This window comes from Falco biarmicus, chromosome 5 (genome assembly GCF_023638135.1).
Source record: "Falco biarmicus isolate bFalBia1 chromosome 5, bFalBia1.pri, whole genome shotgun sequence".
Classification (NCBI taxonomy): domain Eukaryota; kingdom Metazoa; phylum Chordata; class Aves; order Falconiformes; family Falconidae; genus Falco; species Falco biarmicus.
The window spans coordinates 49,786,120-49,799,438 of NC_079292.1; the positions used below are offsets into that span (position 1 = coordinate 49,786,120).

Here is a 13,319-nt window from a genome sequence, read left to right on the forward strand (position 1 = left end):
GCTTATGTCCCCCTTCTGCCAGGAGCCCGAGGGCCAAAGGCCTCTATGGGGGTCTGAACAGCTTTGCCTCTAACACAGCTGCTCCCAATATGATCCCGTGTAATTAAAGTCAGGGTTCTCCGTTTTATTTTAAAGTAGGATTAACATTCAGTTGAAAGTTCTCATTTTAGATATGACAGAATTTTAGGTGGGCTAGTATATTATATTTGCCCGTTCTGCACATGCATTTTATTACCTCAATTATTATGAAACCATATGTGATCAGTTTAATTTAGACGTACATTGCAACACATGCACAAAGGGTACCAAGTATGTCTATGAGTCCTTGAATTCTACAGATACTTTTACTAGGTCCTTTCCTACAGTGACCATGCAGCCTGCCATGAACCTTGAGTTACAATCTCAAAGTGTTCCTCCATATACACAATTTCTGTTTGGACATATACTACCTTAACTCAGTGCCTGATAAAAAATTAACAGCTGCTGAAACAACAGCCTGGTGAGACATGACATTGAAGATATTTTCTGATGCACTATTTATCATTGTCATCACAGTGCACAACAACTTAATACAGTAGATTGCACTTTTATATCGCAGAACAGTTATTCTCAACCTTAAAAAAACAATGCCAGCTCATAATTGTACTAAATTATTAGGAGTTACAAGAATCTAATTCTAAAAATAAAATCTATGCATGCTAACGATAAAAAATAATCAGCACAAAAACTGTTACCTGCCAGCTTTATAACTACAGTCATTACAGTTAATTATATGTCTGTGGCAAGGGAATACTTTGCTTCCTGTAAGCATTTGGGAGTCTTCAAAACGGCCTCAGGTGAGGAGAAGCAGCAAGGAATAGACTAACTTTGTAAGCCCTACAATCTGAGAAACACTTCTCTAGCGATTTCTAGAAAGAGGGATGCCACCCTCTTTCTCTCAGTAACCGTAGGCCTTCCTTCGCTTTATGCCTCTCACCTGGAACTTTATAATTCAGGAATTTTTCAGGCAGGTACAGATTCCAGTACGTTGCTAGCACCCCAAAATGACTAAAGGATAGCAAGCTGCTGGATGTGTAGCAGCTGTGAAGAAGGCAAAAGGAAAAGGATTCGGTATAACTGGGTATTGTCATTTAGCTCAGCCTGTAAATAAAATAACATGTGCTTTGGTCCACTGGGATTTAAGGACCCTCCAGAATACATTTGAACCTGAGAACACAAGGTACCAGAAACACTGAGATATCATAATACACAACTACAGCAGCACAGAGGGTAGTTTCTCATTCAAAAGAAAAGGAAAGAGAGCACGGCATAACCTCAGATCACTCAAAGTTTGGTACTAAACCTGCTTCCCAGAGGGATAGGACCTAAACGTAGTTTGGCTGTCTCCTGCTGGGAGGCATCATTCACAGCTGATAAACCCTAGGAGAAAGAGGATAGCTGGAAAAGCAGTTGAGAAACAGCTGGAAGCCTTCAATAGTGTCAGAGGCCAAGTAAATTTAACCAATTAACTCACTGTTCCCGCACAGTGGTAGAATGTGGGACATTTAAGTCTTTACCATTACCAACTTCTTTTAATGTTACATTTCACTTTGTGATAACTAAACCATGGAAGGTAACACAAAGGGACGGGTGAGTCAGCTGTTTAGAAAACAAACGCAACCCAAACCAAACCCAAAAACCTAAATCAAGGCAAGAACAAATAATGACATAAAACTGCAGCTTTCATTAGGTCGAAGTTAAAGTCAGCATGTCCTGTCCCACCACTTCTTTTTAAAAACTTTTATGTGAAGCTGTAAAGGCAAGTAATCAGCCTGTATAACATCAGTGTTAAGGAGTGGCTCGCAGCTTTTCATGGAAACCCCACATGCATGTGATAATCCTGCTTTTTTCAGGATTTTTGAATTATTATTTTAAATGTGCATTTCATGGTTAAACACAATTGATTAGGAACTATTCTAAAACTGACAAATCTTACAAGTTGGCCTAATTATTAACCTGATTCTGTAGATGTAAAAGTTCAGTATCAGATGAAACTCTGTAAAATGCAGACTGGATTTTTAAAGAAGGGTAATTGCAGTGTAAGTTACTTCTTCATGAAGACTTGCATATTGAATGACAGTTTTGCTGTCGCAGCCCTCGCTTTTTCTAATTGATGCCAATCCTCTTGTTACCAGCATGGCTATTGCAGCAGTGTTTTCCCAGGGAGATAGGTTCCCTTGCCTAGCTCACCATGAAGCTGCACGAACATTCACAGCACTAACATCAACATTTCTGTGTAGGGCTTTTGTAAACTTTTTCTTAAAAAATAAAAAAATAAAATAAAAAGAAAGTAGCTGTACTTTTTTAGAGCATTAAGGGACTGTTTAAAGCCAACTCTGTAACATACAAACACAACCATTGACTTGGAAATCTAGAAAGATTAACAGGCTAAGAAACAACTGGGGAAAAAAGAAGCCAAACTGCCCAAGATAGCTTAACACAAAATCGGCCTGAGGCGCTAAACAGAGTTATCCTGCGCCAGTTCATGGGTCACAGATTCGAGGTAGCATGGGCCCGACCTTCCGCTAGCTTTGAAGATTTTGCTTTCTCAGCTTTGCTGTCGGCTGGCCTGGAACACCCGTCAGGAGGCAGCGCCCGCCGACCCGGAAGAACGCGCCCCGGCTAGAGGCGGCTCCGGGCACCCGCCCTGCGCGGCGCGGCCGGGCAGCGCCTCACGCCCCCGCGGCCCCCGGCGGCCCTGAGGGGCAGAGCGCCGCGCTGGCAGCGGGCAGGGGCACCAGCCCAGCACCGGGGGGCCCCGCACAGGCCGACAGGGGGAGACCATGGTTTGGGGGTTGTTTTAACGAATAAACCCCAGGTCGAGTTTCCCGCCTCCGGCCGCAGCGCCCGGCCCGCACCAGGCCCACCGGGCCGGACCCCCGCGGCAGCTCAGCCCCTTCCGAGCACGAGCCGCCGCGTCCCAGCCAACGGGCGGACTGGGAAACACCGGGCAGCAGCTTTAACGGGCCGGGCCGGGCCGGGCCCGACCGAGCAGGACGGGGCAGGGCGCTTCGCTCCCCGGCCGCCGAACCCGGACCCGGATCCCGCCACGGAACACCCGCACAGGGCGGGGAAGGCGCGGCCCGCCGGATCGCTGGCCGGGTGGCGTGGGCGGCGCTGCGCCTTTAAGAGGGAGTCGAGCACCTACACGATCAATGGGCCGCTCTGCGGCCCCGCCCCCGCGGGGCAGCCGGCGAATGGGCCGATTGAAACACGCAACGTTGGCGCCGCGGATGGGCTCGGGGCTCGGCCGGCCGCGCCTGGAGCGCGGGGGGTTTGACGGGCCGCCGCGCCGCTCCGGCAGCCGCCGTTGCCGCGGCGCCCCGCTCCGCCCATGGCCTCCGCGCTGGTAAGGGCCGGCCCCGGCCCTAGCCCCGGCCCCGACCCCAGGCAGCCAGGGCGGCACTCTGGCGGGAAGGCGAGCTGCGGCTGCCGGCCGGCGAGCGGGTGCCGCGGCCGGCGGATGTCGCCCGGCTCCAAGGGCTGCGCGGCTGCAGCCGGTGCGGCTGCCGCAGCCGCCGGTGGGAGCGCTGGGGGTGCGGGGCCCTCCGGCCCCCGTTACCCCGCCGCGTGCGGGACGTCAGCGGCTCCCGAGGGGGCGGGCGGGTGGGGGGCCCCGGGCGGACCCTGACGGTGCGCACCCTCTCCCCCAGGAGGACCCCGTCCTGATCCGGCCTTTCCGAGGCCACAGAGCGGCCGTCACGGGCGTCGCCTTCAACGCGGACGCCGCTGGGCTGGGTGAGTGCGGGGGGCCGGGCGCCGTTTGCTTTCCGGGCGGGGCGGCTGCTCCCCGCCCCGCTCCCCCGGCAGCCGGCGGAGCCGCCGGGCGCGTCCGGGCGCGGAGGCGGGGCGGGACCCCGCGCCGGCCGGGCGGGCCGAGGAGTCTCTGCCCCTTCCTTAAGCGACAACTTTTTGAGCAAACCACAAGGCGGGAGGAGGGGTTTGTCCCGCGGCGAGCGGGGAGGAGGAGGAGGAGGAAGTAAGTGAGGGGAGCGCCGAGGCCGGAGGGGCGGGGGGGCTGCTCCGTGCCGCCGCCGCCGCCCCGCTGCCCCCGCGGCCCCCGGGAAGCCGCCGGGCCCGCCACGGAGGGTCTGGCTGCAACTCCGCCGCTTCCCGAGCCCGCAGCTGGCAGCGCCCGCAGCCCGCTCCGTCCCGGCGGCGCGGCGGGCGGCCGGTAGCGGCTCGCGGAGCTCCTCTCTGCCAGTAGCTGCTTTTAGTCGGCTGCGATGAGGATCCGTCTGGCGAGAAGATGGACGTGGGTCCGCAAAAGCTGTGTGTTTCTCGGCTTCTTGATGATCGCTTACTTTGCGGTCGAGCTGTCGGTTTCTTCCTTCGGTGCCTCCCTCGCCGGGGAGAGCATCAGCAAAGGGAAATGGGAGAGGCGCTTTTCTGACGGTGCAGAAGAAGCTGTGGATTTGGCTCGTCCAGTTTATGACAAATCCCCGCCTGATCCCTATGCCCCAGGAGAATGGGGTAAGGCTTCTCGCCTGCAGCTGGGCCCTGAGGAAAAGAAACAGGAAGAAGAGCTGATTGAGAAGTATGCAATTAATATTTATTTGAGTGATAAAATCTCTCTCCATCGGCACATTGAAGATAATCGACTGAGTGGCTGTAAAACTAAATCTTATGACTACAGAAGGCTGCCCACGACGTCTGTTGTAATTGCTTTTTACAATGAAGCCTGGTCGACATTGCTGCGGACGATACATAGCGTTCTTGAAACATCACCCTCAGTACTTCTAAAAGAAATTATACTGGTGGATGACTTGAGTGATAAAGTGTATTTGAAGGCTGAACTTGAAAAATACATAAGCAGTCTGAAAAGAGTTCGTTTGATAAGAACCAACAAACGAGAAGGATTGGTCCGTGCACGCTTAATTGGCGCTACCTTTGCTACTGGTGATGTCCTCACGTTTCTAGACTGTCACTGTGAATGTGTTTCTGGCTGGCTGGAACCACTGCTCGAGAGGATTGCTGAGAATGAGACTGTTATTGTTTGTCCTGTCATTGACACCATTGACTGGAAAACATTTGAATACTACATGCAAACAGCAGAGCCCATGATTGGGGGGTTTGACTGGCGGCTGACATTCCAGTGGCACTCGGTGCCTAAACATGAACGTCTCAGGCGCAAATCTGAAACCGACCCAATCAGATCCCCAACTATGGCTGGTGGCTTGTTTGCTGTCAGCAAGAAGTATTTTGAGTACCTGGGCACCTACGATACAGGAATGGATGTTTGGGGAGGGGAGAACTTAGAATTATCATTTAGGGTTTGGCAGTGTGGAGGCATGTTGGAAATTCATCCGTGCTCCCATGTAGGCCATGTGTTTCCAAAGCGTGCACCCTATGCCAGACCAAATTTCCTTCAGAACACAGCACGTGCTGCTGAGGTGTGGATGGATGAGTACAAGGAGCACTTTTACAACAGAAATCCTTCAGCAAGGAAAGAAAACTATGGAGATATTTCTGAAAGGAAGATACTAAGAGAGCGTTTGAAATGCAAGAGTTTTAACTGGTATTTAAAAAACGTATTTGCTGAGTTGCATGTACCAGAAGATCGTCCTGGCTGGCATGGTGCTATCCGCAGTGCAGGAATAGCTTCAGAATGCCTCGACTATGTCTTACCAGAACATCATCCTACTGGGGCTCACCTTTCTCTCTTTGGATGTCATGGTCAGGGAGGCAATCAATTTTTTGAATACACATCAAATAAAGAGATTAGATTTAACTCAGTGACTGAGCTGTGTGCTGAAGTCCCTGAGCATGAAGACTTCATAGGTATGAGGAGATGCCCAAAAGATGGATCTCCTACCCCTGAAATTATTATATGGCATTTCAAAGAAGATGGGACTATTTATCATCCTCATTCAGGAAAGTGCCTTACTGCTTATCGTACAACTGAGGGGCGTGCTGATGTGCAAATGAGAACTTGTAATGCTGCAGATAAAAATCAGATTTGGAAATTTGAGAAATAATCACTGCTGGTAGTACAAATTGAATGGACTGTAATCTCCAAGGTTTTTAAATGTGTGAGCAGATAGCAATGTTGGATTGTATACCTTGGGATGTCTTCTGATGTGTCTGTAGTGGTGGAGAAACTGTATCTGCTGTGGTGAACTGTATGGAAAGCAAAAGTAAATAATGGGGTTTAGTTTCTAAAATGTTCAGTACAGATCTAATGCCTTTTACTTTTGTAACATTTTGATCCATTGTTTTCTGACTTTGGTCTGTCTTGATTATGGTAAAGCAAAGGCTTTTGAGTGGACTGAGGAGGGATTTTTTTTGTTTTTTCTTTAAAAGAAAAATTATACACATTATCTTCCAGGGTTAATGTTACGTGAAAGTGAAGAGTCTTTCCTTACAGAAGTGAAAGTTAAGGTTCTTTCAGTAGAATTAACTGACCTATGTTGCGGCTATATTATAACATATGTATCTAACACCTTTCAGTAATGCTACAGTAACTTGTGATTGAGTCAACATTGATGGGGAAAGCTGAATCTTAAGCCTTGTAATATTCTGCAGGTTTTTTGGAATTTACATGCTCTTAAAGGTTTCAGGGTGACAGCCAGCTCTCTTACATTGAAGAAAAGGAAGGTTTTTTAGTAGATAGGCTTTGGCACTGCTTTGCACTTTTGTGCCTGTTCTGGAAAAACTTACCTCATGAGGCTGAGTCAGGAGCTTTCATGGGTTTGGAGAAGAATATGGTAGCAGTGGACATGCTGGTGGTGCCACAAGTGGGGAGAAATAGGGATGGCTACAAGTAAGAATTCTGTTTAAAGATAATGAAGAAGGAAAGAAAGCACAAAGCTGCATTATCTGCTGCTGTTTCTTAGGTATATATTTAATATTATGTTGCTTTTCCATGTTGAGCCTGGCATCCTAGGGACACATACCTTATGTGACTATACCATGTATCTATTTTTGGAGGGGGTCTGTCAGCAGGGTAGAGGAAGGAGACACAGAGGCAAACTTGGGTTGTTTTGTTTTGCATTCTGCATTTTGGCAATGGTTGGCATGCATCAGCCCTAGGCAGAGTTTAAATAATGCAGCGTATTCTGCCTCTGTCTAGTCACAACAGTACCACAGGAGACCTCGGGTAAGGCTGTGAAGCTGCAGTTCCTGAAGTGAGGTGAGTTGAAAAGGCAGTTTGGAGGAGAACAAGATTTGTTGGTTAAGTGGTTCACAGACAAATTTAGAATGTTTTCTGTATCCTGTTATGCTGAGTTTTGAAGAGTATTGATTCTTGACGTGTGTCATTAATCTGCTTTGAGCGTGATTATAGACAATAGATGTGATATGTGTAGCGTACTTGAAAAAAATCTTGTGTTTAGTATCTGTGTTTTTTAGCTTTATATGGTTTAGGTTGAACACTTATCTTAATGTTTCAGGCATTCCAGCTTTTTTGATTACTTTCACTGAAGTGATAAATGTTCTTCATTAACCACAGTGTAGTAATTCTTGACGTGGGGCTGGTAGGTAGGAACTGGAGCTAGTGAGTGAGGAATAAGAATCTGGACACTTGAGGAATGTGGTAGGTGTGCATTTGCTGCAGTAGGTAGAAGGGTTAAAAGGGAGCAAGTGAGACCCTGAAATAACTGAAGATTTGCCAAAAATAAAGCAAAAGTAAATTAAGGTATATTCTTGAATCCTGGTGATTTTAAAGCGTTGAGAGGTTTGGGTGGAAGCAGGCTAAGAGAGAAGGGGAACAGAAAAAAAAAATTTGGAGCTGGGGTTGTAGTGTTGAATCATGCTAAAAGTGCTTGCCACTGTGTGGCGTGGGTTGTTTTAAGTCTAACTTATTTTTAGGAGGTTACTTGCAATTTGAATTTTTTCTTTTTTCTTTTTTTTTTTTTTTAATGTTCCCTAGGCTATTTTTTAATCTTTATCTTTTTTAACAAAGGGAACTTCTTTACTATATAAGGGAGACATTCCTGAAAAATTCCATTCCACTCTGCAGCAAGGAATTGTTTTGTGGACCTACAAGTTATGAACCATTTATCAAATTTTAAAAGATAGCCAGTCATTATGTGCTGGAGCAATAAATTACATAAAATATGTGCTTTTTTGAAAAGCTTGCTGTAGACTGTTGCGTTCAATAGAAATGACAGGAAAAAGGCCTGTGTTCTCCTACATAAGCAGGAGCATAAGTTGTGTGTGCAATGCATGTTTCCTCAGATGAAAGTAATTTAATGGTGTGAATATAGACTATGCAACTTTTATACAATTAACTTTTTTAACACTTGGCAAAAACTGCCTTTCATATAAAGAACTACCTTCATGTTAAAACTGACATTCACAGTGTTCCTTATCTACTTCAGCAATAAGTCGAAGTGAATCTGCCTCTTAAAGTTGGAAAAGTTATTCTGTATGTATGTATTTCAACCCTTCCTCCTCCCCACCACCTCCCATTCTATTTTTGTGATTATTTAAAAATTAAAAGGGGGGGGGGGGGGAAGCAAATGTGAGTAACCTGGCATTAAAAAAATATATTTACATTTCTTCCCAATGGCAATAAAAAATGGGGGGAGGCGAAGGAAAGAGGAGGGACTAGAGAAGGAGAAAGAAACGAAAACAAAAAACCCTTGCCATTTAAAGTTCCACTAGTTTTGATGTAAGTTGCAGCAATTCTACAGAAATACTCCAATCTGGTTGTTTTTCAGTGTGTACAGATTTTTGGAAAATCTGAAATTTGGAATGATTTTTCTATCCTGTTAGACTTTGAAAATTTGGGGAACACTTCTATATATATTTTAAACTACTGATTTTAAGTGACTTAAAAGAAATTGAATGTAAACTTAACACTGAATAAATGTGGGAGGGCTTCGGGGTTTCTTTGAAAAAATAAAATCCAGAATGTTAATTAAATGTGGGCTAGTGTGCTGACTCTTTCCAATTCTCTTCCTGTTGTTTAAGTACATACAGTATACAATAAAAACTGCCATGAGCTTGAACTTACAGGAGTTGTTAGAAGTTCCTTGTAATTTATCCATTGTTCTTAGAATTCCAGATTGGCTCTCTTGACAGAGGTTCAATTAATAATTGTTTTCGCTCAAGCAGGAGATCCTGCAAATCACTGTTAAATGTGTTTGTATGGTGACGTTCACCTTATCTCAGTGAGATTTGCAGGGTTCCTGTAAAGTGTGTGTGTTTGGTGGTGGTGGTTGAATATTCACGCACATCATGCGCACAGCCTTGTACCCCATCTGACCTGTAATTCTTGCACTGAGGTGAATGCTAGGGATGCTTTGGTATTTTGGGAGGGGAAAAGGATGACCACGAGGTGCATCTAGTTGTCGAAGTCTGGCTGAGCATGTCTCTTCTAATCTTGGCACAGCTTTCTTAGAGTGGTGCCTGTGGTATTGTGGGAAACGGGAGTGTAATGGTATTTCCATGTTGTGGCAACTTGTGTCTTCATATATATGTGTGTATATGTGAAAATTAATACCATCAACATTCACAGCATATAAATTGAACTTTTTCCCATTGCAGATACCATAACAAAATTTTTGTGGCATATGTAAAACCCAAATACTGGTTTAGGGAACTGTAGCAGTGTGGTTTGTAAATCTGGCCTTTGTGTAAGGCCTTTATTCTTGAGTGTTTAATTCTGATACGATTCATCACTAGAAAAACAAATTACCTTGTAATGGGTCAGTTGTACTTGGGTGTGTACAGAAAGCAGTGAAGCTTAAAAAAAAAGGCACTGAGTTTACAAACTGGACTAAATTAAATATTGGAATCAGCTCTGAGTGAATTTTCAGCTTCTTTCTAGTTATATTTTGCAGTTGATCAAACAATTTCATTACTACAGCAAGGACAGATTTTGTTCTTCACCTCTACACATGCTTCTGGTTATGTTGTGTTTTCTCTGAGGAGCATATGCAACAGACCTATTTGTGGTACAGCCCATCCTTAAGACTTCTTCTGAACCTTCTGTGTTTCTTTTGTTTCAGTTCCAATACTTTGGAGATCTGTTGTGGGCCATTTACTGGTGGTTTGGTAGTTGAAAGTCAGACTGTAGGATGCTGGCAATACTTAGCAAGTGCTGACAGAATGCATCAGCTGGGTCTGGTCTGCGTTGCTGTAGGACCTCATGTGTAATCTGTCCTGCAAGGTTCTTGCTCCCCTCCTTTTGAACACTTAAATGTGTGGATAACATGACCTTGAGGGGAGAAAAATGCATAAAGGATTAAGAAGCAATCCTTAAGATAGTGTACTTGAGTAAATTCGAGAAGCAATGTTATAAAGTAGGCAAAATCCCTTAAAATGGAATAAAAGGAGAAATAGAGAAGTTTATTTGATAATATTAATAGTATGTTTTTAATGTATAAAACTATTTTTAAGATTAGTATTGATAATGGAAATTATTACTGGCAACCTTGTTACCCTATAGACTCTTCTATTTAGTGCCTGTGGTTAGCCGAGATAAAATATTTAGTGTTACAGCAAAATGCTTGTGTGTTAGCCATATGCACTAAAATTTATTTGAGCCTGCTTGAGCAGGGAATAGCTTGGCTTGACTGAGGCTTGCCAATGGTAAAGGGACCTGGTTTCCTTGGCAGGATAGACTCTAAAGTTGAATATAGATTTGGAGGTTTGGCTTCGAGTTCCTTTGTCTAGGCCTGTCTTGTGCTGTTCAAATATAGAGTCACATCAGCCTGTGTGCCTTGGGAAAACGGTTCTGCAGTAGGTCTGTCATTACTCACCCTTTGCTGTGCAGGTCCTGAAGCTCTCTCTGTCACCCCTGGGATGGTGTCAGCTGGGCTGGAGCTCCAGTGTTGGAGATAATAATAGCCTTTGAGTGTCATGGTAATGAGCAGGTGACTTCAAGGGAGAAAACTACCTAAGGTTGGAGAGAAAATGGTGTGTGAGCATAGGCAACAGGGAGTCCAGAGGGGGTGCTTGTGGGTGTCCCAGGGGAAAGAGAACTTCAGGTCACTGCTTGCGTCTCATTAACCTTGGGATAACCCGTCTGTGAGAGAGCAAGCTACAAGAAACCAGGCTTTGAATTCATTGTACTGTCATCTTTTAAAATATTTCCTTCAGGTTTTAAAACTGAAAGCCAAGAGGGCTGGTATTACACAGCCTTTGTGCAGTTCATAAAGTACCACAGGTACTTCGGTAGTTCCTGCATTATTTGTTTCAGAAGCCATCAATCTTGTCTGTTCCACATTTCCAGCCTGATGCCTTCAAATTCTACTTTAGCTTACATTTCACTTTTTCCTTGCTGTTTTATGCTGCTCTAGGTCATGTTTTTCTGAATCAAAGGGGAAAAAGAAATCATTCAAGTACCATTAGAAAAAGCCTGCTGTAAAATAGAGTTCTGAAAAGCTGGTGGGGGGAAAGCAGCCTGTACTTCTGTGTCAAATTTAGGTCTATTGATACAGGCTTAGGGGTAGTCTGGTCCCACATCTTTTACCAGAAGCTACACTTCTGGGAGTAAAAATGATATCTCTGGCCAAATCCCTAAGGAGAGTTAAATATCTAACATTTTGTTGGAGGCTTGTCTTGACCCATATGCCAATGAACAAACACCATTCCTTTGTTCTATGTTGGTGCCTTAAAGAGGTTGGGAAAAGAGCTATCCTTTTTATGCTCTCTTCAACTTGCAGGAGGCCCCTGTTTTAACTCTTCCTCCCTTTCTGTGCTAGGGCTTGGAATTTTATAACTGAGAGGTGGGAGTGTGAATCCCTTGTTTTTATTTATGTCCTGCATGCTAGCACTTAACAGAGATGAAGATAATAGGGGCACAGGAATATCACACTTGTCAGTTTAATTCAACTGCTCATTGCTTTTGCTGGTTATAGCTTCCTGAAAATGATCAAGCTCTTGTAAAAGCTATGTTTGCCTTCTCAAATGTAGATAGTCCACCTGTAAAGTGACTGTAAAAAAAACAAAAACTAAAAAACCAAACCAAAACAAAAAAACAACAAACAAAAAACCCACACCCAACCATGCTCTTTCTGTTATCAGGCTGGCAACTTTACGTTGTGTTTTGAACTACACAAATGTTAGTATTAAAAAATTGGTACTCAGGATTGTAGAACTATCATATTTGGTTATTCACTTTAGCATATATATCTGAAATGGTACAACTGATATCTTTAGTTTAAGTTGGCTTGTCTTTTCAGAGCTAAGCATTTGATGCTTGAAACAAATTCCATCTTGGAGGTCAAAGTGAGATCACTGAAGAGTTTGTCTCTTGTTCGTAGTATTTGGTAATGCCAATTCTGAATTCATACTTAATGATATGTGCATGATGTTCGGCTTTGGATTTTTTATTCTATATCTTTAAAGTTCTTGCAATCCAGTTTGATTAATATGTAGGAGAGCTACCTGTTAAGAATTATCCTTTACTCCTCCCAGTCTTCTGATGTCCTTCCAAAAGCCTGGTGTTGGCATTGCTGGCTGCCAGACGTTGTGCTCAGGCTGAGTATCCATTAAAACCCAATAACTGCTCCCTCCCACTAATACCCAGTAAGTTCACTGGTGAATCCAAATCCATAGTCATTGGCTCTGATTTTTCTAGTAACAGCCAGCAGACTCATAATATCTTTTATTTCTTGCCAGCTACCTCTTCTTTGGATAGGTTTCTTATGGTGTGGAAGCTGAAGACACAGTGCAGAGCTTACAAATTTATAGGCCATGTGGAAGCTGTGACCAGTGTACAGTTCTCTCCAGATGGGCAGCTACTCGCTTCAGCTTCTCAAGATCGTACTGTCAGACTATGGATTCCTTGCATGTGAGTACAACTGGATGATGTTTGGCAATGTGAATATTGGAAAAGAGAAATTTTCTCTTTTCTTCCCATATCCCTGGGCTTTGATAGAAACAGAGATTGGGGAGCACAAACAACATGGTTCTTTATTGTGTTACTTTGTTCTTTACTGAATATTCTGTAGTTTCAAAAGAAAAATATAGCTATTTCAAGGTCATAATTTCATGTGTGTAGGACTTTATAGCTTGGTAGTGTTTCTGTGGCTTAAAGGATATATTTCTTTTAATAAGGATTGCATGGCTGCACTTCATTTTAATGAAACCAGTGCTGAAGGAAACAAAAAAATAGCTTTTTTTTTTTTAAAAAAAAATTAATTGACTTGCCTTTTTAGATTGTTCTTAAGTAGTGGTGATCATGAGCTATTCCAAATGATCTTAGAAAGACTGGTTTTACTTTAACTTTTGAAGATTTTGTAGATTACTGTATCAAAAATTAGAATAAATCCTCTTTCAAATACTGTATGGAAGCTAATGCTGCTAGTTAATTGCACTGTTCTGTA

At 44.3% G+C, this 13,319-nt stretch overlaps 3 protein-coding genes across 14 annotated transcripts in view; all 3 read left to right on the plus strand.

The window, feature by feature from the left end:
- The first annotated feature begins 1,605 nt into the window (after positions 1-1,605).
- On the plus strand, positions 1,606-3,319 carry LOC130149799 (translation initiation factor IF-2-like). Its single transcript, XM_056339845.1, has 2 exons — positions 1,606-1,629; positions 2,666-3,319. The coding sequence occupies exons 1-2, from the start codon at positions 1,606-1,608 to the stop codon at positions 3,317-3,319; spliced, it is 678 nt and encodes a 225-aa protein (XP_056195820.1).
- The window catches only part of POC1B (POC1 centriolar protein B), a 71,855-nt gene continuing 61,773 nt past the window's right edge, over positions 3,238-13,319 (plus strand). For 11 of the 12 annotated variants that reach the window (XR_008821973.1, XR_008821975.1, XR_008821972.1 and 8 more), the window contains exons 1-3: positions 3,238-3,388; positions 3,693-3,777; positions 12,613-12,784. Coding sequence is in view for 7 of the 12 variants with exons in the window: in XM_056339502.1 (XP_056195477.1) it covers positions 3,374-3,388; positions 3,693-3,777; positions 12,613-12,784 (272 nt within the window). In the remaining 5 variants the exon portion in view is untranslated. The remainder of the gene's footprint in view (positions 3,389-3,692; positions 3,778-12,612; positions 12,785-13,319) is intronic. The other variant, XM_056339497.1, reaches the window with a different exon arrangement.
- Positions 3,788-8,997, plus strand: GALNT4 (polypeptide N-acetylgalactosaminyltransferase 4). The gene has a single exon (XM_056339495.1). The coding sequence runs from the start codon at positions 4,266-4,268 to the stop codon at positions 6,015-6,017; it is 1,752 nt and encodes a 583-aa protein (XP_056195470.1). The 5' UTR covers positions 3,788-4,265; the 3' UTR covers positions 6,018-8,997.

Excerpts from the sequence above, each read along its gene's own strand:
- GALNT4 (XM_056339495.1), top strand. The coding sequence starts at position 4,266 with ATGAGGATCCGTCTGGCGAGAAGATGGACGTGGGTCCGCAAAAGCTGT.
- LOC130149799 (XM_056339845.1), top strand. The coding sequence starts at position 1,606 with ATGGAAGGTAACACAAAGGGACGG. Across the intron at positions 1,630-2,665 it reads AAGGTAACACAAAGGGACGG|AGGCGGCTCCGGGCACCCGC; the intron begins GTGAGTCAGCTG and ends CGCCCCGGCTAG.